Raw genomic sequence first — 24,114 nt, 5'->3', positions numbered from 1 at the left:
TCTGTTACACTGACAATAATTCTGTTCGTCTGCATGCATGTACACGCTAACTTTGGCGGAAAAAGGGTATATAACAGAAGCTATACAACTCTAACTTTATGTAATATAAGAAAAGAAATTCCATTGAACATCCGGATCATATTTATCAACTACTCCTCCGAGGTTTGTTGGCTTATTTGTTTATTTGTCAGCAGGACGACGGAAAAACTACTGGCTAAAATTTCATGAAACTTGGAGGAGGGGTTTATCATGGGCCAATGAAGAAAAGGCACTACAGTCCTGTTACAGTCATTTCAAGTCTGCAATGATGGTGCGGAGACGTCATGAGCACATATGTGAAAAACCCGCAACGTTGACCAATCACAGCAGACTGGGCTTTTTAGGTAAGGGGGGCTTAAAGAAACAGGCACTAAAACATTTCAGAGAGGGATTGAAACGGGCAGTGTTTCAGACAGCGGAGATAATACAGGTATATTCAGACAAACAGTGTGAGAAAAGTTATGTTTTCTGAACGTTAAAGTATGTAAACATTTTCAAGTAGAAACCCTTAATGTATGCATAAACCTGAAAATGCATGATATGGGACTTTTAAAATATAACATTTGCAGAGTTGTTATTTGCAAGGCACAATGTAAATACCACATTATGAAGTGCTAGCAAATAAAGATGGATTATTATTCTGAGAACATTATCGTGTGCATAAAAAATACTACGGGGAAATTTGATGTTAGGTTGAATGACCTCACTGCAATTTAATTGTAATTTGTATATTGTGTGAAAACAACAATAATCTATACGTCTGATTTAGAAACATTACTTTAACTGGAGAGTGTGGCAATTTGAAGCTGTAGGAAATACACTGTGATGAAGATTGATAGCACACAGGTACAGAGGAGTGAAGTGTCCAAGCCGTTATGGATGCAAATTTGTGTCTTAATGATCACAGCTGCACAGTGATTATGCCCCAAAAAAAAATGTCTGCTGTTCAGTAACAGTAACAATAATCTACTCCATGCAGGGACTGCACTGTTTCCTTGCTCCTTGTCCTATCCTTGTACATTGTCTGTTAGGAGAAAACCCAAGACACAGTGGGTCCCTGGTATGAGAATGAAGTCATGTGTGTATGTATGACAGTTTTGATGGTGACTTCTGCTTTTGGTGTACCAACCGGCCAGTTTAAGTTCGACTCCGCTGTGGTCGATGAGTGTCCCGTTAACCCGGTTGCTAAAGGGTTCAAAGGCAGTGATGCTAAGCATAGCCGGCTGCTTTTTTCCAAGGTATTCGTAGGATCCCCTCCAGAGAGAGTTCTTAGCAAATACACCACCTGGAACTGAAAGAGGCAAAGAGTACAGATAGAGGAAGCAAAGAAAAGCATGTTTTTTTCAACAACAAAGTGACAGATGGCCTGGTTGATGGACTGGTTAATATACTTTCCAGCTGAGGAGAGGAGATAATCAGTGAAACAGAATGAATGAAACAAAGTTTGGATACAGTTAAAGGACCTGCCTTACCTGGTAATTTGGAGGGTGGCTCTTGCACTGTTCCCACTGGGATCTTACCACTTGGGCGATTATCAGCTGAAGAGCAACAAAACAGAATTAGTTCATCCTGTTTCTATTTCAATTTCCTAAGGCCTACACATTGGAATACTATATATATATATATATATATATATATATATATATGTACTATTTTGTTCTTTAAACAGCACTAAGGAAATTGCAGTTGGAGGATATCACCATCAGCACTTCCTGTCTACTTCCAAGACTAATAACCTCTGCGGTGGACAGAGTGAAGGCTGCCTGCGACAGGACTCGACTTGTGCGTCAAAGAGCAGCCAGGTTGTCCCTGTGAGGCTCTGGCTGAGTCAGAGACACAGTTTCATAGCTTCAAGGGAAGCACTTTAATAATGCCTTACTGCTCATACGGGGCTGAGGGACTACACTACACTAGTAAACATACACCCACACAGGCAAACAGACCGAAGAGGGCAACTACAAACACAGACAGGTATACTGATGGTAGTTTATGAGCACAACCATCACCTTGGATAAATGTATAAAGACACAAACAAACACACATGCACACACACTCCCATAGCCTTGTACTTTATTAGCTGCCAGTCTTTTGAGCTTCACTTCCATCACTGCACCCAAAGGTGCTGTTAATATCCTGTATGTGCAAAGGCCAGTTCTCTTTCTTTCCTTCACTCTTAATCGCATGGCCTCAAAGAAACCCATCACCTATATTTTTCAGCAATTGCTTGGCATTGAATCTATCACATGGATACCCCCCTCTAGTACCTCTTTAAACTATTAGCATTCGTCTACCCTAGATAATTGTGCGTCAATGGCTCTATTTTTTTCCTATATATATTTAGGCAATGCTTGGGAGTGTCTTAATGGCAGTCTATTTGTCTGCTAGACCTTGTTAACACCGCCTCACCATTTATAAGAGGTACCTCTGCTAACCTAATCAATGGGATGCATTGGCCTAATCAGGTTCTGCACCCTTGTAAATGTTTCAAAGCTTTGTGTGTGTGCGTGTGTGTGTGTGTGTGTGTGTGTGTGTGTGTGTGTTTGTGTGTGTTTATCTGTGTCTGTGTGTCTGTGTCTGTGTGTATGAGTGAGTTTGCGTGTGTAATTCCACGCAGTGTAATTGTGTGATGGATGTGCCATCCTACCCTGGCATGTGTCTGAAAATAAGAAAGTGTTAACACAGCTATTCATCATCATTAGCTGAATCCGTAATTCCCATCCCACTAAATCCGGCATCAGTACAGACCCCAGTGATTTCAATAGAGACTGCTAATGGAAACTGCACATTATAAATATGAGGTGAAGTGTTTTAAGTGTTCAATACATCTGTGTGGGTGGCCATGTGCACCTGTCTGCAGTCTCAGGATGTTTGGAGAATGTATCTATGTGTGTGTCTGTGCCCATGTAAAGTGTCAGATGATGACCTATGTGTTGGAATTCAATCTAGTCTTGTAAGTAATACTGTAAGACATTTAGCAGAAGCAAAGCAAAGAAGGTGCAGGTGTGCATGTCTTTGCAAATTTAATATCAGTTATTCCTCCATGTTCCATTATGGATAAAATGTAGTATAATTTATATAGTATATACTGTAAATCATGTTTATACCTGCACAGAGGGGTGGTTTCCCTGTCCAGCTCCCATCGGACCTGCATGTCCTATGCTCTGATCCTCCGGCCAAGTAGAAGCCAGGCTGGCACGTATAGATCAGCGTATAGCCAAGGGATGGCAGTTCAATGGCTCTCACATCAGCCTGTGCTGGCAGCTCTGGCTGGCTGCAGTGGTGGGCTGGAAATAGGATTAAAGAGACCAAAGAAAAAGAAGGTGAGAGACAGGTTAGAGTTGGGACGAGGAGATGATCGGGGAGAGGGATCAGAGGAGCAACAGATAAGAAAGAAAAAATATAGTGGAAGAGAAAAAGGGAAAGAGAGAGCCATGGTGGAGGTTTGGGGTCAAGAAAGAATATATGCAATGCAAACTTTTGCTCAACGTTACCCACTTAATAATATAAATGTTTTTTTTTTTTTAAACAATATGACCAAACTGAGTCCTTACCAATGCACTCAGGTTGAAAACCACTCCAAGTGAGGTTGGGCAGACAAGTGCGAGTAATGGAGCCCTGAAGTAAGTATCCCTTTCTACAGCTGAAGAAAACAGTGCTGCTGATCTGTAAGTAAGAGGACACACATGTGAGAATGTGGACTGGAAAATAAACATACTGTACATACTGCATATAACAGCAAGCAGGGTTTGTAAAAAGACGAGGCAGTTTAATGCAATACAATTGATAAATTCATTTTTTTTTGTTAGTCCAAAAGGGTGATTAACATTTATTTTTTCAAATTAAAATGATAATTTTATATTCTCTGGAAACTGCTACCATTATCATGAAATTACGAACTACATAGCAGGTGGCATCATCCTTACACCACACACAATAGAACTGAAACGGTTTGTCAATTTATCAATTAGTCCATATGAAAAAATGATCTGCAACGTTTAAAACATTGTCTGGTAGGATTTATTTCTTTTACTCTGCTTTATTTCATTGTAAGGTAAATATCTGTTGGTTTTGGACATTTGACGACATGGCCTTTTGCTCTGAGGAAGTGTTTAGTTTAGTTTAGTTTAGATAGTTTATTTCGAATATGTGAAAAAACAAAATTATCATACATTAATGGGCAGTCATAAAGAAAAGGAAAAAACAAAACAGCGAGAAAAATAAATGTACAATAACAAAGTAAACTGAAAAAATATAAATTCTGTTTACATATATGAAACGGAGTTAAGTATAAACTTATTTTATTCCACCCCTTTTTAATAAATATTACTGAAATAACACTATATATTATATAATATTTTGCCTTCTGTGAGATGGGCAGTTTTTCACTATTCCTCCTTGATATTCCATATGCTAACTGATCAAGTGGTTAATTGAAAAATAAAATGAGCAGATTAATCAACAATGAAAAAAGGTAGAATCCCGACTTCTGTACAATTCATGATTGCTCATGACTACTGCCTGTCACATTTTAACTACTACATATTATAGTAGTCATTATTCCAACTTGCAGTCCACACAAGGCACTTTTGTTTTTCCCCCAGTATTTTGGGTATAGCCTCTTTAAGGCACAGTCTGTGCATCAAACATGCCTATGTTTTGTTTCATAGTTGTAGTGCCTGAAGCGTAGGATTGTGTCTATATTTGCTCTGACATCATTTTGTTTAACATGTATGTTTGACAGTATGGAGGTGTATGATATACCAAGTGAGAGCATAAGAACAAATGAAACAAATTTGTTTCATTTGTTCTTTTGCTCTCACTTTTAGTTGTTGTTTTTAGGGTCTATTAAGCACATGCAGGCTGGGCAGCTTTTATTGAATGACACTTTGAAAAATACTTACTTACTTAATAAATACACAATACATATGTATTTTTTTAAAAGGCTTTGGGTTAAAATGGATTTTTTGTATACACAAATTCAGTTTCCCGTGTGGCCACATATTCACACCTGGTAGCCTTGACTGTTGTTCTGATTTCCAAAGAGAGGAGTGCCAGGGTCTCCGCAGGTAGTGTGAGTGGGATCTGAAATACACACACATCAATTAAGTGACACAATCACTACTCTCATGTTAAAGCAGGTCCCACCTAATATTTGTCCCCCGTCACAAATAGCTATTTCACCTTAGAGACACTGTGTGGGAAATAACATTTTTCACAGATCTAGTGTACTAATAACTGTGGGAGTGAAGACCATACATTAACAACAACCCTGCACACACATACACATTTACAGACACAGACATGAGCAAACATAAACACATACTCACATACACAAAGCCTACACAATCTTTTATTAGTGCTCTGAACCCATTGTGCGCAAGGAGGTTTGTTTCTGCTTGCCATCCACAATGTTACTGCTGCATCGCTTCCTAATTTCTCAAATTATGGGGCGGGCCAAGGGTCATAATCACAGAACGTGCGTGCTTTAAACGGCGTGAAGAGGAATTTCCGTTTATATATATATATATATATATATATATATATATATATTTACACAGTGCGTTAGTTTAATCATCAGGGAAAGGAAGCTTCATTCAGCTTAATCTCCCATTACAAAACTGGACAGATTTACCACTTTCATTAAATTCTAGTTCATATTCTAGTTCTAGAATGAATGGAACTGGTCCTTTACAAAATATTTCTATCAGTCTCACAGCATAATCAAATCTAGAAGTTGAACAAAAAGCTGCAAGGGTCCAGTCTTTACAGTGTATTTATAATAACTAAGAAGTTTTGCAAGTTATGATGTAAAGAAATGTCAGTGGTGTCTATATGTACAACACATGTTCTATTTCTAATTGATTAACCCTAACCTTTCCCACATGCCAGGCACTATGGTTTGTCAACACTGCTTAAACAAAGTGGCTGATAAATGATGCAAGTGGCTATAAAGAATGAATGTTTAGGCTATAATGAATGAATGTTAAAACAACCTCTTATTGGGTCAACAGTTCATATTTAACAACAATTTAAATACCATGTTCACGAGTGAGGGGATGATGGAGCGTGAGTTTGGCCGGAGAATCGGAGCAGGGGGGGCGGTGTTGCAGTGGCTCTACCGCACCGTTGTGACGAAAAGAGAGCTGAGCTGGGAGGCAAAGCTCTCGATCTACCGGTCAATCTTCGTTCCTACCCTCACCTATGGTCATGAAAGCTGGGTCATGACCGAAAGAAGGAGGTCGCGGGTACAAGCGGCCAAAATGGATTTTTCTCAGGAGGGTGGCTGGAGTCTCCCTTAGAGATAGGGTGAGAAGTTCAGCCATCCGTGAGGAACTCGGAGTAGAGAAGCTGCTCCTTTGCGTTGAAAGGAGCCAGTTGAGGTGGTTCGGGCACCTAGTAAGGATGCCCCCTGGGCGCCTCCCTAGGGAGGTGTTCCAGGCACGTCCGGCTGGGAGGAGGCCTCTGGGAAGACCCAGGACTACGTGGAGAGATTATATCTCCACACTTGCCTGGGAACGCCTCAGGATCCCCCAGTCAGAGCTGGTTATTGTGGCCCGGGAAAGGGAAGTTTGGGGTCCCCTGCTAAAGCTGCTGCCCCAGAGACCTGACCCCGGATAAGCGGATGAAGATGAGTTGAGATGAGATAAATACCACAATGAACCTTAGGGCTGGAACAATACATTGTATTTTATTAGCAATTTGTGTCTAACCATGGTGTGATTTCCTTGAGTGCTTTTAAGTGCAGCATAAAAATGTATACGTTGTAATTCAACTGGCATTACTCTTCCTTGTCTTAGGAAATGAATTGCTTACGGGATGTTTATTGCAGCAGCGAACAATATTTCTGATGACACATGGGCAAAACAACTATGAAGTTTAAGACCAGTTTCATTAAAACATGTTTTGCAAGCACTGCCTACATGCAGGTCACAAATGGTGGTAGCCCAACATTTCACAAATGTCTGTCACTCACTCATTGAAGATGAATTTGTGCTCATGCATGAGTCACAACTGCTGTGTTTGCTTTGATCAGTCAAATATGTAAAATATAAGAATTGTTGGAAATCAAGCTTGCATGTTACATATGAAAAGTGGCCCTGGTACTGTCTTGGATTGCCAGACCTAGAGTTTCTCCACATTATATCTACATCCAAGGTTACTCTGAAATAGGTGAAAGGAATGTGCTGGATTGCTTTATTTAATTACACCGATTGGAATGGAAAAACAATCAATATAGCTTTGTTAGTTGGGTCAAACAGTTTTTGCATGCATTACTTATTGATAGCAAAAGGCAATCAGGACTACAAGAGGACAAAATGCAAGCTGACCAATGAAAGGATTATCTCACACTGATACTAGTGTTATAATGTATTTGAAAGTAAAGACAAAATACCCAATGTTCTTTGCTCTGGTTATAGAACAAGGGCTGTGCACATTGTCGACAGCAACCACCAAAACCCTTCCAATATGTCATTGCTTTGATAAATAAATTTGTACACTGTTGGTGTATGGAGGAAAAAATAGCTTACCTATGCAGGAGGGTTGTGTGCCACTCCAGGAGCCATCATATTGACAGTATCTCCTGGCAGAGCCCACCAGGACAAGGGGAGGGTAGCAGGAGAAAGAGACAGAGGAGAGATAGGTGAATCCTCGGTCCTCCCTCCTCCCCTGGGCTGGCATTCCTGGGTCTCCACAAAACACAGCTGCAAAGATGAAGAAGGAGGGAGGGCAGAGAGAAATAGGGGAATGTGAGGTGACCGACTTACCATGTTGTGTTAAATTCAATATCTTCTAAGATGGGGGTCGGAATATCACTCAAGGGACATACATAATGATCATACGTGGGTAAAAGAAATGTCAGACATGTTAATTAATTAGGCATTCCAGTGTGGTACCACTTACGGAAGCACTGGGGTTTCTCGCCACTCCAGTTCCCGTTGCCTTGGCATGTTAACACAGTGGGCAGGGACAGCTGGTAACCTTGGTTGCAGGAGTAGCTGATGCTAGAGCCCCAGGTGAAATCTGTACCGACAACCTGTCCATTGGGGATTACAGGTGGTGGACCGCATACAATCGCTACAAGGAGACAAAGAGGCATTGATGTCCAAGTAAGTATTAGTGTAATAACTTCTTCTGTAGCAATTACATCTGTAGCATTCATTGACTCTAGCTTTCAATAATTTTGCCTTCCTTTCCTGTACCATCTAGATTTAACTAATCCCTGTATTTTCATTTATATAATTCTACACAACTTTACCTTTACAGAGAGGTTTGGTGCCATTCCAGGTGCGATCCTTGGTGCAGATGAGAGTCGAGGCCCGATCAGCATCCATGGTGAAACCAGGAGAACACTGGTAACTGACTGTTTGGTTGTAGATGAAATCATTGCCCAGCCTTAGCCCATTGGCTGGCACACCAGGGTCACCACAGTTAATGACTGCAGAGATAAATTGGATAAATAAACAAGTGCAAATGAAAATGGGTATAACAGACTTAATGGAAACATAAGAGCAGATATGGCAGAGGAAGTTTGTTTGGGTTCAGAAAATAGAACGAAAATAATCAAAACAGGAGTTGATACAGTTTTGTAATTCAACATGTCTGAATCATGTTTTTTGATGATTTAATTTGTTTTACATGCTATCTTTATCAGTAAAGCAGGAGATCAATATCACAAAGTTAGAATTAATACAAGCAAGTCGACAAACTATTTAAAAATCGCACACTGGATGGAGCCTTAGTGTTAATGAACTGTTATATGCACTGTAAGTAGTTCACCTCCAAAACAAAACTTAACAATCTAAAAAGCAACACATCTGATGTGACCTCACAGCAGGTAATTAGCACCTCATGCATTTATGGACAGTCACTTTTGGATGATAAGCTGTATATATTATGTATATATTATTTACTATGCAACTAGTCTTCAACCAAAATCCCTGACAGTGGGACTTAATGTCCCTTATCAGAAATAATTGCCCCTATACTTTGATTACTCCAGTTTAGGGCTTTTAGGGTGCAGAGTGGGGCTGCACAATATGTCGTTTTTTATTGTTATCCAAAAACTGCAATATTGCACACTTTTTTGAGTAAGTTGAAAGAGAGATATTCCACGTAATGTAATATTATGACACATTTCCTTATATCGTGGAGCCCTAGAGCAGGGAGCCTAGATCTTGTGAGATCTACAGTAGTCCCTCAAGCTTCAAGACGAACCACACTTCCCCTTGATTATCCTTTTACATCCTGTGTGGAAAACAATGTGATTGAGTAACAACAGTGAGAAGTCCACCGTCACTCAACAGCATCAAACAGTGGCTTGGCCCTGCTATAAATGTCTACGATAGAAAATCCAGGGCAGAGAAGGACAACTTTTGCTAAATCGCCATGGAACAAATAGGGATTATTAAATGACCAACATTCGAGCAAAATCCCAGTAGGGGGTGGAAACCGGGTCTTTTGGGGGTATAGTATCTCCCAATTACATTTCCCACTGGGCTGGTAAGAGTGTGTTGCCTGAAGCAACAATGTCTATCTAGGACTGTATACCCTGTAACAATCCCTAAACGGCTGAGATACATTGAGAAAATTTCTCCTCTTGCATAACAATATTCTTGGATTATCAACGGCCAACTGTCCACTGCTTTTGAACATGACACTGTAGATGTCACATATTTTCTAAACAGTAAGTTACAGCTAAAATGGAGAGAGGATACTACCAAAACTTCCACTTCTAGTAGCACCTCTGTCAGGTAAATCCTTCTTTAGCTTACAGTTTACAGTACAAATCATTCAACCAAAAGTGCTCCTATTCACTAAAGGTGTTATGCCGAAGAGTGTCAACATGTACCCTTTCAGTGCTATGGATTACCGAGTTCTGAAATCCATAATGGTATTGCTCAGAGTTTATCCTCTCCATTCAGAAGAAACTTGCTCTCTAAGTGAGCTCTATTTTCCAGGGTCGCTTGGCTCTGTACAGCAGCTGTGTGTCTTTTGTGATACATGATGATAAAGGGCTGAGCCATATGAGTGGGCCATGCCTCGAACCAATATCCTCATACTGAGCCAGGATACGGAGGAGTCATTTGTTACCACAACAAAAAAATCTGCCATTACAGGCAACTTAAATGACCTCCATGTTTTCCTGAACTTCCTCCATAAGAAAAAAATCATCTCACATTCAATTAGCCATTTAATCGGTATTCCCCTCCTCTTCAAGGTCTGAATATGTATTATGTTGGTGTCAGAACTACTCACCAAATGCAAAGTGTAAACTACTGTATGTTCAAGTACAAATAAACATGAGAGGCTAACAGGCATACAACTTAATGTCTATAAGCTAAGAAAAAGTATCCTCAACTGGAGCATGAATTTCAATTTAAATATGGATAGAAATATAAGCAGCACCATATAAAGATACACTTTTTCTCTGTGAGAGCTGTTAATTACCAGAGCACTCAGGCATGTTGCCGGTCCAGGTGCCGTTAACAGTGCAGTGTCTGGTAAGCAGGCCAGTTGAGTAGTAGCCCTCCCTGCAAGCGTAAGTAATGGATCTGGAAAAAGTTAAGCCATCGTGGATCAGGATCTGGGCATTCCTTGGAGTTCCCGGGTTACCACAAGAGATTACTGAAAACAAGACAAGAAAAAGAGAGGGCAACAGAGAAGGATTAGGTTTTTTTTTTTAACGGACTAAAACCTGAGTGACCAGAGGAGGGATTGAAAGTTAATTGTGTGTGTGTGTGTGTGTGTGTGTGTGTGTGTGTGTGTGTGTATATGTACAGCTGGCTCTGTGAGGACCAATTTTAGAATTGTGAGGACATTTTGGCCAACCCTCACTTTTTCAAAGGCTTTTTTATGGGTTAAGACTTGGTTTTAAGGTTCAGGTCTGAATGAGGTTTAGGTTAGGGTGAGAGTGAGGGCTAGGGAACGCATTATGTTAATTGGTGTCCTCACTAAAGTAGATGTATGAGAATGTGTGTGTGGTCTGGATTGGGGTGACGGGATGGCACAGAACCATTGCAGACTTTGTGCTATCTAAGCTTTTTTGGAAAGTTCTAGTCAGTCAGCCATCAACAAAAATCTTTTATATTTTTTGGGAATCAAAAAGGTTTAGTTTCAGCACTGCTCAGGCGTGACACACACGTGGTAGAATATATCGCAGGTATGAAAGAAATATAAATTCTTTATTTAACTCACTTTATTTTTGTATCAAATATAAATCACATTTCTAATGAAATAAAAATGTATACTATTTATGGCCATTATCAAAGGTAAAGTCAATGTAGAAAGGCACAGCCAAAGCAGTTTCAGCAAGATTACTGTCACGTACTGCTCATGCAGGATGTATGGCTTGGGCATAATGCATTAATTTCATACCCTATGTGTCTGATATATGTTACTCACTTGGTTTATTTTCCCTTTCCCTCTGTTCTTCATCTGCCCACCCTGCATCCGCCTGCATCCTACTTCATAAGTATCTCTGCTTTGATGGACACATCCTTTGCTCACAAAGTCCCTTGGTGACTGTCCGGCTTCCAGCAATGGTTCTGTTCATTACAGTCTCCAGCTTGCCCCGGGCCCTTAGAGCCCTATGAGCTTCGCCCTCCCATAATGACCAGATGTAGCCTGGCCCTTGAAGTCTGTGCCAATCGAGAACAGGTGGGCAACCTCGGCCAGTGGGCATACCACACACCAGAGACGGTATGAGACAGAGTGAGGCAAGGGAAAGGTGGTGTGATGAGAGGGCTTTGTGTGCGTGTGTGTATAGGGGTTGTTAAGAGCATGTGAAAACAGCCTGGCAGACAGGATGAAGCTTCTTGAAATAACACACTGTATACAGGGATGAGGGTAGAAGAGGGGTTGTGTTAGATGGTTTAATTATTTTAGGGTTGGTGGAGGATGAATAAAAACATATGGACACCTCTACCAGCTGTTCATGTATATAGTATATTGTAGAATTTAAAGGAACTTAAAAAAAAGTGAATTATTTTGGTGAACTTGAATGCTTCACACACATCTTCAACCCAGTAGCACAGAAGATCTATACAGTCACCATAGTTTTAAGGTGGCCACCCAGGATTAGTGTCACCAATACAGTATTCAACCAAATCACAATCTCCCCTTCTGTTCCTGAGTTGTTGTTGAATAATGGACAGAAAATATTTTTTGCAAAACATTATGTCACATTGAAGTTGACCTCTGACCTTTTGGGTTTAAAATGTCAACTCCTGATCCTATAAGACATTTGTTTAAAATGTTGTCATAATTATTGTAGAACTTATGGCCAAAAACATGCTCTGTGAGGTCACAGTGACCTTGACTTTTGACCTCCAAAATCTAATTAGTTCATCCTTCAGTCCAAGTGGACACTGGTGCCAAATTTAAAGAAATTCCTTTCAGGTGTTTCTGAGCTATCCTGTTCACGAGAACGGGACAGACGTGAGGTCACAATGACCTTTGACCGCCCAAATCAGGTCATCAGTGAGTACAAGTGGATGTTAATGCCAAATTTTAAGATATTTGACAGACACACAACCCAAAAACATTATGCATAAAAAATCTGAACACAATATTAGCACTTATAAATTTGATATAAAACCCATTATGAGAGGAAAATGGGCAAGTATCATGACAGACAACTTTGATGTTGAAAGTCTGCAAACCTTACGTATTGATAAAACTTATTTGATAATGATTAAAAGTTATGGTTAAGTGAAATTCAAACACATCAAACCAAAGAGTTTGCACAAGATCACTTATTAAGAATATCCCTAAGAGCGTTCTATATTACCCATGCTGCTGCATGCAGGATGTTTGACAGAAAACGAAGACGTTTTTTTCTAATGGATAACGTAGGGCCTTAAGACCCAACTGGATGGAATGCAACTCGCTACACATTCTGAGAATGAAATAAACATCCTCTGTTATTTTTCCCATTCTCTCTTGCTCAATCACATTTTTGCAAAACACATGCAAATTTACTTGCGATGTGGCTTTCATTCAATTTGCAAAGGCAGCAGCTAATTTCTATGGTATAAGCCCAGATCTATAGATGTAAATGTGCTATTCAGTGGTGGGATTGGTTAAGATCAGTTTGATCTGAAAAGACATCAAACTGTAGAGATGATGGAATATAAATGCTCATCAGTAACCACACTCTACAACATTCACTAAAGCTACATTGAACTACAAATAAATAAACTTCTTAAAAATAAGAAAATGAAAAAAGGATGCATACAACAAAAGGCCACTTAAAATAAATACTAAAATTAAATGTATCATGTGTTATACATGTCCATAGTGCTGTGAACATCAACTTTAGTTACTGCACAATTATAATTCAACAGCTGACATGTTCAATCCGTTACTAGACGGTCAAACATTGTATTCATTCATTGAGAAGTCTGTCAAACATCCATCTATTTTCCACCAGTTATCCAGGTTTAAGTTGCAGTGGTAGCATTTTAATCAGTAGCCCACAAATGACTTTCCAGGGTGTCCTCCAACACCTCATAAGGAATCCCAAGGTGTACCCGAAATGTAATCCCTTCATAGCCTTCTGGATCTGCTCTAGGGTCTGTAGTTGGATGTGTCCACAATAAATCCACATCACACAGGGAAAGGCATCCCAATCAGATTACTGAACAACCTCAACTGGTCGTGTTCAAGAGCAACTGTTCTACTCCAAGCTCCTCTTTGATATCCAAGCTGCTCACTCTGTCCCTAAAGGGTTGTACTGAAACTCATAGCCACAGGACAGAATTGGAACCTAAATCGACTGTAAAATTGAGAGCTTCACCTTTGAGTTCAGCTTCTCCACCAATCTGCCTATTGATCTTGTCTTACCCTGATCTCAACAGACCCCATATACACTTCCTCTCTTAGATGAGAAACCTTGTGATTCGACAGAACTTCTAAACACATTTACTGATGATGTAGAGACTTTATGGAGTACAACACCCGCTGTGAATTTTGTTGACTCACCAAGTACACGCCACAGGTTATGCAAGTACCAGATAGTTAAGAGCAATGACAGCTGCCACCACAGAACATGTTGTTTTTTTGAAGTACATGAAACATATTACATACAATTACCAGATTATAGGCATAACACCCACAATCCCTCTAGTATTTGGGTATTAAAGGATGAGGAGACAAGGTTGAAATGCATCCTCTTGAAACCAAAGTCTGACAATTGGCCGGGATCTCCTTCCTAGCAAATTGGAAACTTTCTGAGCAGTGTGATGCTGATTCTTAAACTGGGATCCATCATCCCGTTCTACCAGTCTATGTTTAAAGAAAAAGAAAAAAAACACAAACTGAAAATACATGTATGTTTTCCTTACCATGACACTCAGGTTGGGTGCCAAGCCAGGTCCCGTTCTTCATGCAGGTTCTCTCTGGTGAACCCTTCAGCATATAGCCAGGCTCACAGCTAAAGCGGACAACACTTTCCACTGTAAATTCTTCACCCAGACGGATACCATGCACAGGAATGCCTGGATCTCCGCACAGCCCGGCAGACTCGCCTGGAAAGATTAATCGACAACAAAAAAAAAATTCTGTGACAAATGTAGCGAAAAAACGATACGATATTAAACGACGTGAGACTATTAATCTAGAGACATGTATGTAGAGACATGTTAGAAATGTACTCTACATGAGTGATTTTTTCATATTAAAATGCAATAATAATGGCATGAGAAAGGACACAGAAACCAGACCCCCCACCCAACCAACATGAAAATAATACTCCCCTACCCCCCTTAGGAGTGACTAGCCTCGGAAATACGTACAGTTTCATTATATCTATTTGTTCAACATGCAGAAAATGTGCAATACGATGTAATTTCTCTTTCCATTGACCCAACACATATTCAACAGTGTGCTTCATAATTCCACATCCTCCATTCAAAAGGATCACAAACTGTTAAGTACTGCTGTGTGCTGCTCTCGCTCCTCATTTTACAAGGAGCTGGTCAAGATAATTTCAACAGCACATAGCTAAGAAAGTCAGGCAAATCTTTTTTAAAAAGGTTGAGTTTATTGCCCGTTGAGAGAACTAGCAATCCCCTGAATATATATAAATGTCATGAATTTTGACATTAAACCGTCAGCATGCTATTTTATTGTCGACTTGCAGTCAATTTGTGCACTAGTTTGTGTTTTCTGTCCCTTTCTATGTTTGTATGTGTTTCTGCCACATCCTTGTGAATATACTTGTATAGGTGCCTGGACCCTCTCATGGCTTTTCTCATGTGTATTAGGTATACAAGAAGCTCTGAAGCAAATCGCTGTATGGGGAGAGAGAGTATAGGGGCTGATGACTTTATAGTACTCCATAACCCTGCTGAAGTGAGAGCGTCCCTGTTCCTCAGTCTAACGTGACCAAATTAAAGCAGTTTTATAGAGGATACTCTCTTTGCCCTTGAGGCCTATGGATTAGACAGTCAGCTAAAACTTTGGTCCACCTACTTTGGTCATTACCTGCTAACAGCTGCCGACCAAACTTTTTATTTGTTAGGCTGGCGTTACGAGGGCATCGGCGAGACTTGGTGGTGATATAATATCTGAATTAATCAGGTATTAGAAGCAGGGAACTAGAAAGAGGATGCGTAATGGGTTACACCTGCAATCGTTTCGTTCAAGTTGATCATGAACATCAGGTTTGGAAACTTTCACAAAATGGGGTTGTTTGTCTTTCCAAACCATCAGACAGTCAATCTGGGTGTAGTTTTCCGTACCGGAACAGTGTGGTGGCGAGCCACTCCACTGGCCGTCCAGCTGGCACATTCTTGTTGTGTTGCCGATGATGGTACGCTGGCCGATGCAGCTGTAGCGGATGACTGAGCCTACTGTCCGACGATCGCCTGAGATCTGGGCGTAGGGAGGCATGCTGGGGCGGTCACACAGCACCACTGTCCAATCAAAGCAGAGAATTGAGAGAAAGAGGCCAATGTTGAAGAAGTGATAAATACACCACATATTAAATAGATATTGCCTTGTTTTAGCAAAACCATACAGTGTAATTTATACTGGGTGACATTGGATTTGTGTTTGTTAGCACTGCATTTCACAGTATCAGACCAAATTTTAGTAACTTAACAAATTAAGAGATTGTGTTCCGTCAGAATGCTTCATCACTTATCACTCCAACCTCTTTGGATTCTGATTGTGAAATTTGGCTCAGAGGAATTGTGATAGGCATTTACTTCTATTTTCTGACATCGGATAGATCCCCCAATTGATTGATTTATCGTAAAAAGTCACTAATCACTCATGCTATTTGACTGCAATGATTTGGCACAAAAATAGTGTTTTACATAAGGCTTACACAGCATACAACATATTTCTTCTTAATGAAAATCAGCTCTCAATAATGTTTTTTTTTTTCAGGTGGAGTGGTGGATGTTGTCTGAGAACTCCTCCTCTGCAGTATATACAATAAATTGGAAATCATGCAGCTTACAACAAACCCCTGAGGTACTCACACAGGCACTTGGGCAGAGAGCGGTCCCAGGTCCCGTCCCCCTGACAGGAGATGGAGCTGGTGCCCAGCAGGTAGTAGCTTGGGCTACAGCGGTACGACACAGTGGTCTGGAAGCTGTAGCGATGCGGCCCACCGGCCAGTACTTGTCTAATGCTGTTCTCTACATGGCCCGGTTCTGTGCAGTTCACAACTGAAGAAAGGGATGTAGGGGGTAAGAAAGTAAAGGGGTCAGAGAGAGAAATACATTGTGTAAGAATTTGACTCAATAAATAGTTTAACCTGGAAATGACGATTTAATAATTAATTAAAATGCTACTGGTAAGGAAGCTGAGTAGAGAGTTTTTTGTGAGAATATACCATATATATTTTGATACATGATACTCTCACACAGTGAACATGCCCATTTTACAAGCATTTGTGTTTTACTCTCTGTCAATTCCTTCCCTCAACTTCTACATCCATCCATCCAGCATCCATAAATCCATCAATCCATCAATCGGAAATAAACATTTGCTTCATTAGAGCTAGTCTCCTGCTGGCTGCCGTGGTGCAGAGAAGGTGATGGATGGGGAGCTCACAGGAGAAGAGGCACCATGTCAGTTTAGCACCAGATGGAGAGTTAGGGAAGGGGAGAATTAGGGATGAGTGAAAAGCAAGGGACAGTGAGGGGGTGCTGTACAGAGTAGGAGAAGAAGAGGCCATGATGGTGTATTCAAATTCATGACAGAATGTCAGGCCGTGACTTATAACAGCACAAATCCATCTTGAGAGCCTCAGATACAAGACACAAACCAAAATCTTACAATGCCGCAACAAAGTCAGGGTAAAGTGAGTGACAGTTGCTGTCTTGTCTATGCTGTGAACCACAACTAAGTATGCACAATGATGTCAAAAGGTTATTGGCTTCTAAAACAATGCACCAGTTTATCTTGCCAGTCTTGCCCCATGAGTTTGCTTTTGCCTCAGCACAAAAAAAATACCCCATTGTATGCTAATGTGCCTAAAAGCTTGCTCATTCTCATGCTCCCAAGCTGGCAAGCACACCTAACTCACCCCCCAAATACCTATTATAATGTATTCCTTCCAGTAGAGTGGTGACCTATGGTGCCCTCATTTACAACTTGCTGCATAAATAACACTACAAAGTATATTTGAAGCAGTAGAGCTGCTTCAGCACGGGACTTTCCAAGCTTGGAATTCAGCTTTGAAAAAAATGTGCTGAGGCAACACAGGCTCAAAAGCGATCCAACAGTCATCGAAAACGACTGACCTCCTGGTACATTTTTGTGTGTGGCCCAGTGGGCAGGGAAAGGAAGCACAAGGATGAAAGGAAAGGAAGAATAAAAGTAAGAAGGGAAGGATGGCTGAGGTAATTCATCCCTGTTCCACTCCACTCTTCTGCCAAGTAAAGGCCCTGTAAGTGGTGCGTCAGAGTTTGTTTTTTTCTGTCCTGTGTCTCTTGCCTTTTATCGCTGAAAGACAAATAAACACACACAAGTCATCCAAAGAAGGTGGTGTTGTGGCTCTGTTGCTGTGACTTAAATTGGTGGTGATTAGAGAGGGATAGGAGACTGGCTGGGCTGGCAGTGCTCTCCTGCTCCCTGCATTATTGATGGAGCTGACAGGCTCTTGTAGTTAAAATCTGGACCGTGGAAAACATTACCTATGTCTCACTGACTGATTTTTTTCTATATCTATCCAATGCTATCTCTCCCTCTAAAAGAAAAAGCCGATGGCTTGACTTTGCTAGTGTGAGATGGATGTAGCGGATGTCATCCCAGTACTTATAGTTTTCAACTCAGAGGAGGAAGTACATGGCACGACTTACTAAATATGTCTAGAATGCTGTAATTAAGGTGATATATCTGATTGAAAAAAAACTACCTAAGCTACTTATGTCTCCACATCAACAGTGAGGATAAATTGCTGTCAAAAACAGACACCCATATCCCCCTCACACACAGAGGCATGCAGACAGACAGCAGACAGACACAAAATGCATCTCAGAGTCAGCATCTGCATGGAAACAAGGCCAATGCTAATATGATGTCAGTACAAGAGCAGAGAGATTTAAGGCGTATGTCTGGGAGAATATCTTGCCTGTTTATGCATGCAGTAGCCAAATGTACTTCTCTCTTTTCAACTGAAGAAGTATTCCTGTGAGACATGCAACCTCCTCATCCCTTCATAAATGCCCGGACAAAAAGGACCAATCCTTTCTCTCATTTAAAACAAACTCATAATTCAATCCATCACTGATTCTGTCACCGCCTTGTCACATTACGACCTTGCGATCTGCCCCTTTCTGTGCTTGTCACAAAGCCCTCAGTTAGTGGGGACAGACATGGGTGCCGAGATACATTGCTTGTCACAAAAACACTGGCAAATTAAAAGTCCTTGCCTTGCTTCAAAGCAGAGCAGAGTAATTCTTATTCTGAGCAAAAGCCAGGATGCAGGTCTCCAAAGGCTGCTGTCTTTCACACAAGCTCAAGGATCCTGTGATTGTTTTTGGCCATCTCTGCATAGCTATTAACCAAGTTTTATTCCCTGATAGACTGGTGAGACTTAGAGTGTAACAGAGCGAGCTAGGGTAAGAGGAAATAAGATCAAATGTAAACATTATACAGAAAACCCACAGTTCAAGGGGTTGAGACCTTGGTAGTTGAATAACCTGTGCTTCTTTAGTTTTTTATTTCAATTTCCCCTAATATGTGCCATTTAAACTACTTCTCATTCCGGGCGTTGCGGAGCTTTACCTTTGTTTGCTCTGTAATTGGGGTCATCTATGGTCACAGAATATATGACCTTGCACAATACAATAATTTAATATCTACCTACACAAATGGATGAGAACACAAAACCATACCCCTACAGGCAAGTACATAGAAATGAGCACACTTTGTCCTCACTAGGTATTCACAAAGCTGATGTCAGTGGATTTTTTAGCTCTCAAATTAATCACAAGGCATATAAACCAACACGGGAGTTGCTATGCTACGCCTATACATTGCTTATGTAGCTGTGCTGTGATTATGCATCATGCACTTGGACATTTTGCTTGTATATTTTGCACATATCGATTTTAAAGTTATGCAGGTGTCGGGATATTATCATTTGATATGAAGTGGGTAGTGAAGTGTTCTCTCATTGTAGTTATTTTCTCCCTTACATGAAAAAATAAAAAACTATGTTTCCTGAAAATACTTTGAAATAATAATTTATGTCTAACTGCCTATTGCATGCAATCGTAGACAGGATCAAGCACACATGATACATCTGTGCTGGTACTTTGCAATTATCCTTCCATTCATTCAAAGGCACGCAGTTCTCCAAGAATCATGCATTGACTGATAAGCTTGGGCATCTACTTGAGACTTACTTTTACACCTTGGGAGGGTGTTGCTCCACTGCCCATTGGACTGGCAGGTAGATTTTATAGCCCCCTGCAGAACATATCCGGTGTTGCAGACGAAGCGTACGCCGTCATTTAAGTTGAACTGGGTTCCTTGGGTTATACCAAAGGTAGGGTTGCCAGGATGACCACAGGTGATGGCTGGGAAAGTCAGGGGCCGCAAAACAATCATGGTTACACATTTGCACAACAAAACGATAGGTTTAATATCAAACACCTGAATAAACAAGGCGTTGGTTAGAAAATGGAATGTCACAACAACAACAAACTATACAGACACAACACTGAGTGTAGATCTGAGTATTTATCCAAACTCTAAAGCTATAGGCCCCGCTCCAGCTGCACTGGCACAATGCCTCTAATTTCGCCACATCTATTATTAAAACAATATTGTTAAATGGAATTAGAATGGAGCGGGTATTACAGAGGAGTTTAGTGTGTCATTTTGGAATAATTACCCCATCTTTTAAAATATCAGGGTAAGACGTGGCACAGGTGACTTTGAGAGTGTATTTTATATGCAGCTTTCTGTAAAAAGTTAAATAATTAAGGGGTGATCAGTACCAGATGGCTCAGGTCTAATCACACTAAATTCTCAGTCTGTTTCTGCCCCGTAAGAGCACCCCTAGTTAATAAATGTCTTCAGTCATTACAAATCATTGATCAGCAACACTATTGAGCTAAGAAAAAAATGTTTTATCTTAGCTACCATTATTCCTTCTATAAAATGTTAAGTCTGAAACTCTATGCTGTTTATCTAAGTTTATCTAAGTTTAGAACTATTTAACTTATTTAACTTACTATTTCACTACACTATACCATACATAGCTTTACTAATAACTATTCTCTGTTGGCACTTACGGACACAGACAGGAGTGCGTCCTGACCAGCGGTGATCCTGTTCACAGATTCGCACCGACACCCCAATGAGACGAAATCCTGGATTACACTGGTACACAACGCTGCCTCGATAGTTGTAATTCTCCCCAATGATTTGTCCATTCACTATGGGTTCAGGGGTGCCACAATGGCCAGCTATGGATGAATGAATACGAGTCAAGGTCAGACATTGTTGTTTAGAAAAACTTTTGAAGCAAATGGAAGACTTAATGAAGTTCTAATCATTTCTGGGTGCTGAAGATCTCACCTAGACACTGGACCTGTGTTCCACTCCACAGCCCATTGGACATACACTCTCGTACACGAGAGCCCACCAAGGTGTATCCTGTGTTGCAGGAGAAAATGGCTGTGGCTCCATATACAGTCAGTGTTCCAATCTTGTTGCCATTTGGTGGAGTCCCAAGGTCCCCGCAGGAGATGACTGAAATGAGAAACAATATCATGTGTAACAATCCAATATGGTCAAAATATAATAAAATATCATAGTAATTTGTTTTGTTTAGCCTTCATTTATTTTTTTTTTGGTTAGAAAATGTGTGCCTTTTGATTCTTTTGTTAATATCACCATGAAATACCATACATTTGGATGCAATTATTTTTCATGCTTGACAAATTACATGTTCTACTCTTAGTGCAAATGAGGCAGTTTACTCCAGAGACTGTGGGAGAATTAGACCATGGGATGTGCAGTGTAAACTTACTTTCGCAGACTGGTCGTGGATCTGGGTAGTTCCAGGTGCTGTTGGCCTGGCAGCGAATGACCCTTTGACCCCTGTAGTAATAACCCGGGTCACATATGAGCATCATTATAGCATCATATTGGTTTTGAGTACCATAGATCAGCCTCCATCTCCCATGTTCCACAGCAGAGTGGCCGATGTCAGGGCAAGTCACAGCTGGAATTTCAGAGAATGAATAAACATGATTAACTTCTGAAACTCATTCTAGGTAAAAAAAAAATGTTAAATGGGCGCAAGTTTAAGAATTTGCTCTGATGAAAATACTGAAACTAAACAAACTGTCAGTGAGTGCAATACTTACGGACACATCGGGGTGGGGCCTCAATGGGGCTCCACCTCCCAGATTCCTGACAGATCACAGAGGTGGTGACAGGACCAGCAAGCCGAAATCCAGGATTACACTGGTATGTGGCCGTGGCTCCTAGGGAGAAGTCCTGGCCCACAATACTGCCATTGACTGGAGGCACTGGCATTCCACAGGACATGACTAGAATGGAACGAGGGATGCAGCAGGAACGAAAAACAAGACAAATGTGGATTGGTAGAATAAAAGCACAGGTAGCAAAGTATATTTTAATAACCATCTTTGTATGCAGAGTGTCTAGTTTAGAATATGATCTTTGTTTAAACACACTCCCAGAGCCTTGATGTAAAGTAAACAATAGCTTGGGCTGCCATCTGCACAACAGTAAACAATCAAGTCTAGAGAGAGCACTTGAAATTTTTGTGGACATTACACCTGGTGCAGACTTGACGGGGCATTAACTAGCTTATGGTGCTAATTTCCCGGCAGATTTTAACAAACAAACAAAACATGTTTTACAATTGCCCTGCGATTCGCTAACAAACAGTGTGGTTTGCAAATGTAAAACACCATTAACAAACTAATGAACACATATTTCTAATACATTATTCATCATAAACAAATGCATCATGTATATACAGTACAAAAAACATATCCTTCAAAGTTGGGGTATGTCTTGGCAGGAACCTACGATAGGTATCACGATAAAGGGGTTATGATTTAAAATACTGTGATATACTGTGATACTATAAGCGATGCTATAAGTGATATACTGTAACTTTATAAAAATCGAATTTTATGAAAACAGTAAGCTACAGTATAAATAACTAACCACCTTTGTTGCGTTGGACTGGAGGAGTAAAATGGCTGAATATATTTTCAGTCACATATATACATGGCATTACACTACACTGCTTTTATAGGGTTGTCTGCATTACTGAAATACATCTTGATGGCCACTACAGCCATTCTTCTACATACTTCTGTACCATGATGTGACTGAATATTGATTCAACTAAGGTTTTAATACAGTAAGTGCTTTACAGATTTGTTACGTATATTTAGTTTTTAAATCTGGAAAAAAAAAAAAAACTATAACGTCATGTCAATATTCAATGAATCGTGGGTAATTAAACCAGTTAAGTCTAGGGAAGTCTGAACCCAAGCAGACTTTCTGGAAGTCTGCAGAAAGTCCACAAAGACCCCTTGCAGATTAGTGGATTTGGACAGTTTCCTGTGAACGCACCTGCAAAGTTATCAAGTCTGCAAGTGGGGTGAGGTTCGGACATTTGGATTCAGCCGATGAGGGCATTCTATTTACCTATCTGAGACTAAGCTAAATCAAGCATTTTTAAATTGTGAGAAAATCTTCAGCTCAATCACGGCAGAACCATTGTGGCAAAAGTCACATGGTATTTTTTGGTCTTTGCAGGGTAGATTTTTTTGTACTTGTAAGACATGCTGTATTTGTTTCTGAAGCATGGTGTATAATTAACATTGTTGTTTGTATGTATTTGTTTAATAGATGTGTTTTGTATTTGCAAAACAAAATGCATTAGCTTGTTAATGGTGTTTTTTATTTGCAAACCACACTGTTCGTAGGGCATTTATAAGACATGTTTTGTGTGTTTAAGTTTTGGCAGGAAATAAGCTCCATGATAGTGGTCCTGCTGCTCTCGGTTTTTGTTTCAGCTGATACAATTAATAACTCCGTTTGGAAAGTATACTCTGGAAGTAGAGCTTTTGGATTTCATGCTTTTGATACAGAATATAAAACAAAATCAGAACAAAATTCACTGAAATTGGATATCAACAAAGATATTGAGTGAAACATATTAAGTGCAATAGCAAAGTCTTTTTGGGAAAAAAGCATTTTTAAATTGGAGTAGATAAATATTTTCTCAAAAGCTATGACTTAATTTATAGTTTTCACTTTTATGTTTCACAATTCTTTTGTGTCAGTCTCTTGACAGCATGTTATTGCTATTGTGCATTCCATCATTGAATAAATGAGCAGAGTGCCATGCAGATAACTGTGACTACACCCCATAAGACTCACATATCAAACAATTCAGCTCAGGTAAACCAAATATCATTAATCTGAGGCAATGTTATCTTCAAAGCGGTTCTGAGGAATGGTGAAGTGAGCTTCCTGGAAGCACGCCTAAGGCTGAGGGGCTGTTGGTGATGGCACTCTGTCAGCTGAAATACCACTTCCAAAGCAAATAGA

The 24,114-nt window shown here is 40.3% G+C and overlaps 1 protein-coding gene across 1 annotated transcript in view; it reads right to left on the bottom strand.

Moving 5' to 3' along the window:
* csmd2 (CUB and Sushi multiple domains 2) overlaps nt 1-24,114 on the bottom strand; it is a gene marked incomplete at both ends in the record, with an annotated part of 266,970 nt that overhangs the window by 5,418 nt on the left and 237,438 nt on the right. The window contains 17 exons of the mRNA XM_083925070.1: nt 1,169-1,330; nt 1,512-1,577; nt 3,144-3,323; nt 3,591-3,702; nt 5,048-5,121; nt 7,569-7,742; nt 7,942-8,115; nt 8,297-8,476; nt 10,489-10,665; nt 14,385-14,567; nt 15,783-15,956; nt 16,530-16,718; nt 19,908-20,081; nt 20,802-20,975; nt 21,088-21,261; nt 21,542-21,736; nt 21,882-22,067. Coding sequence (XP_083781196.1) covers nt 1,169-1,330; nt 1,512-1,577; nt 3,144-3,323; nt 3,591-3,702; nt 5,048-5,121; nt 7,569-7,742; nt 7,942-8,115; nt 8,297-8,476; nt 10,489-10,665; nt 14,385-14,567; nt 15,783-15,956; nt 16,530-16,718; nt 19,908-20,081; nt 20,802-20,975; nt 21,088-21,261; nt 21,542-21,736; nt 21,882-22,067 — 2,748 coding nt within the window. The remainder of the gene's footprint in view (nt 1-1,168; nt 1,331-1,511; nt 1,578-3,143; nt 3,324-3,590; nt 3,703-5,047; nt 5,122-7,568; nt 7,743-7,941; nt 8,116-8,296; nt 8,477-10,488; nt 10,666-14,384; nt 14,568-15,782; nt 15,957-16,529; nt 16,719-19,907; nt 20,082-20,801; nt 20,976-21,087; nt 21,262-21,541; nt 21,737-21,881; nt 22,068-24,114) is intronic.

The sequence above is a fragment of the Echiichthys vipera genome (assembly GCF_963691815.1).
Source record: "Echiichthys vipera genome assembly, chromosome: 13".
Lineage (NCBI taxonomy): Eukaryota > Metazoa > Chordata > Actinopteri > Perciformes > Trachinidae > Echiichthys > Echiichthys vipera.
The sequence above is the reverse complement of the archived record's forward strand: the minus strand, read 5'-3'. Positions and strand labels throughout refer to the sequence as shown.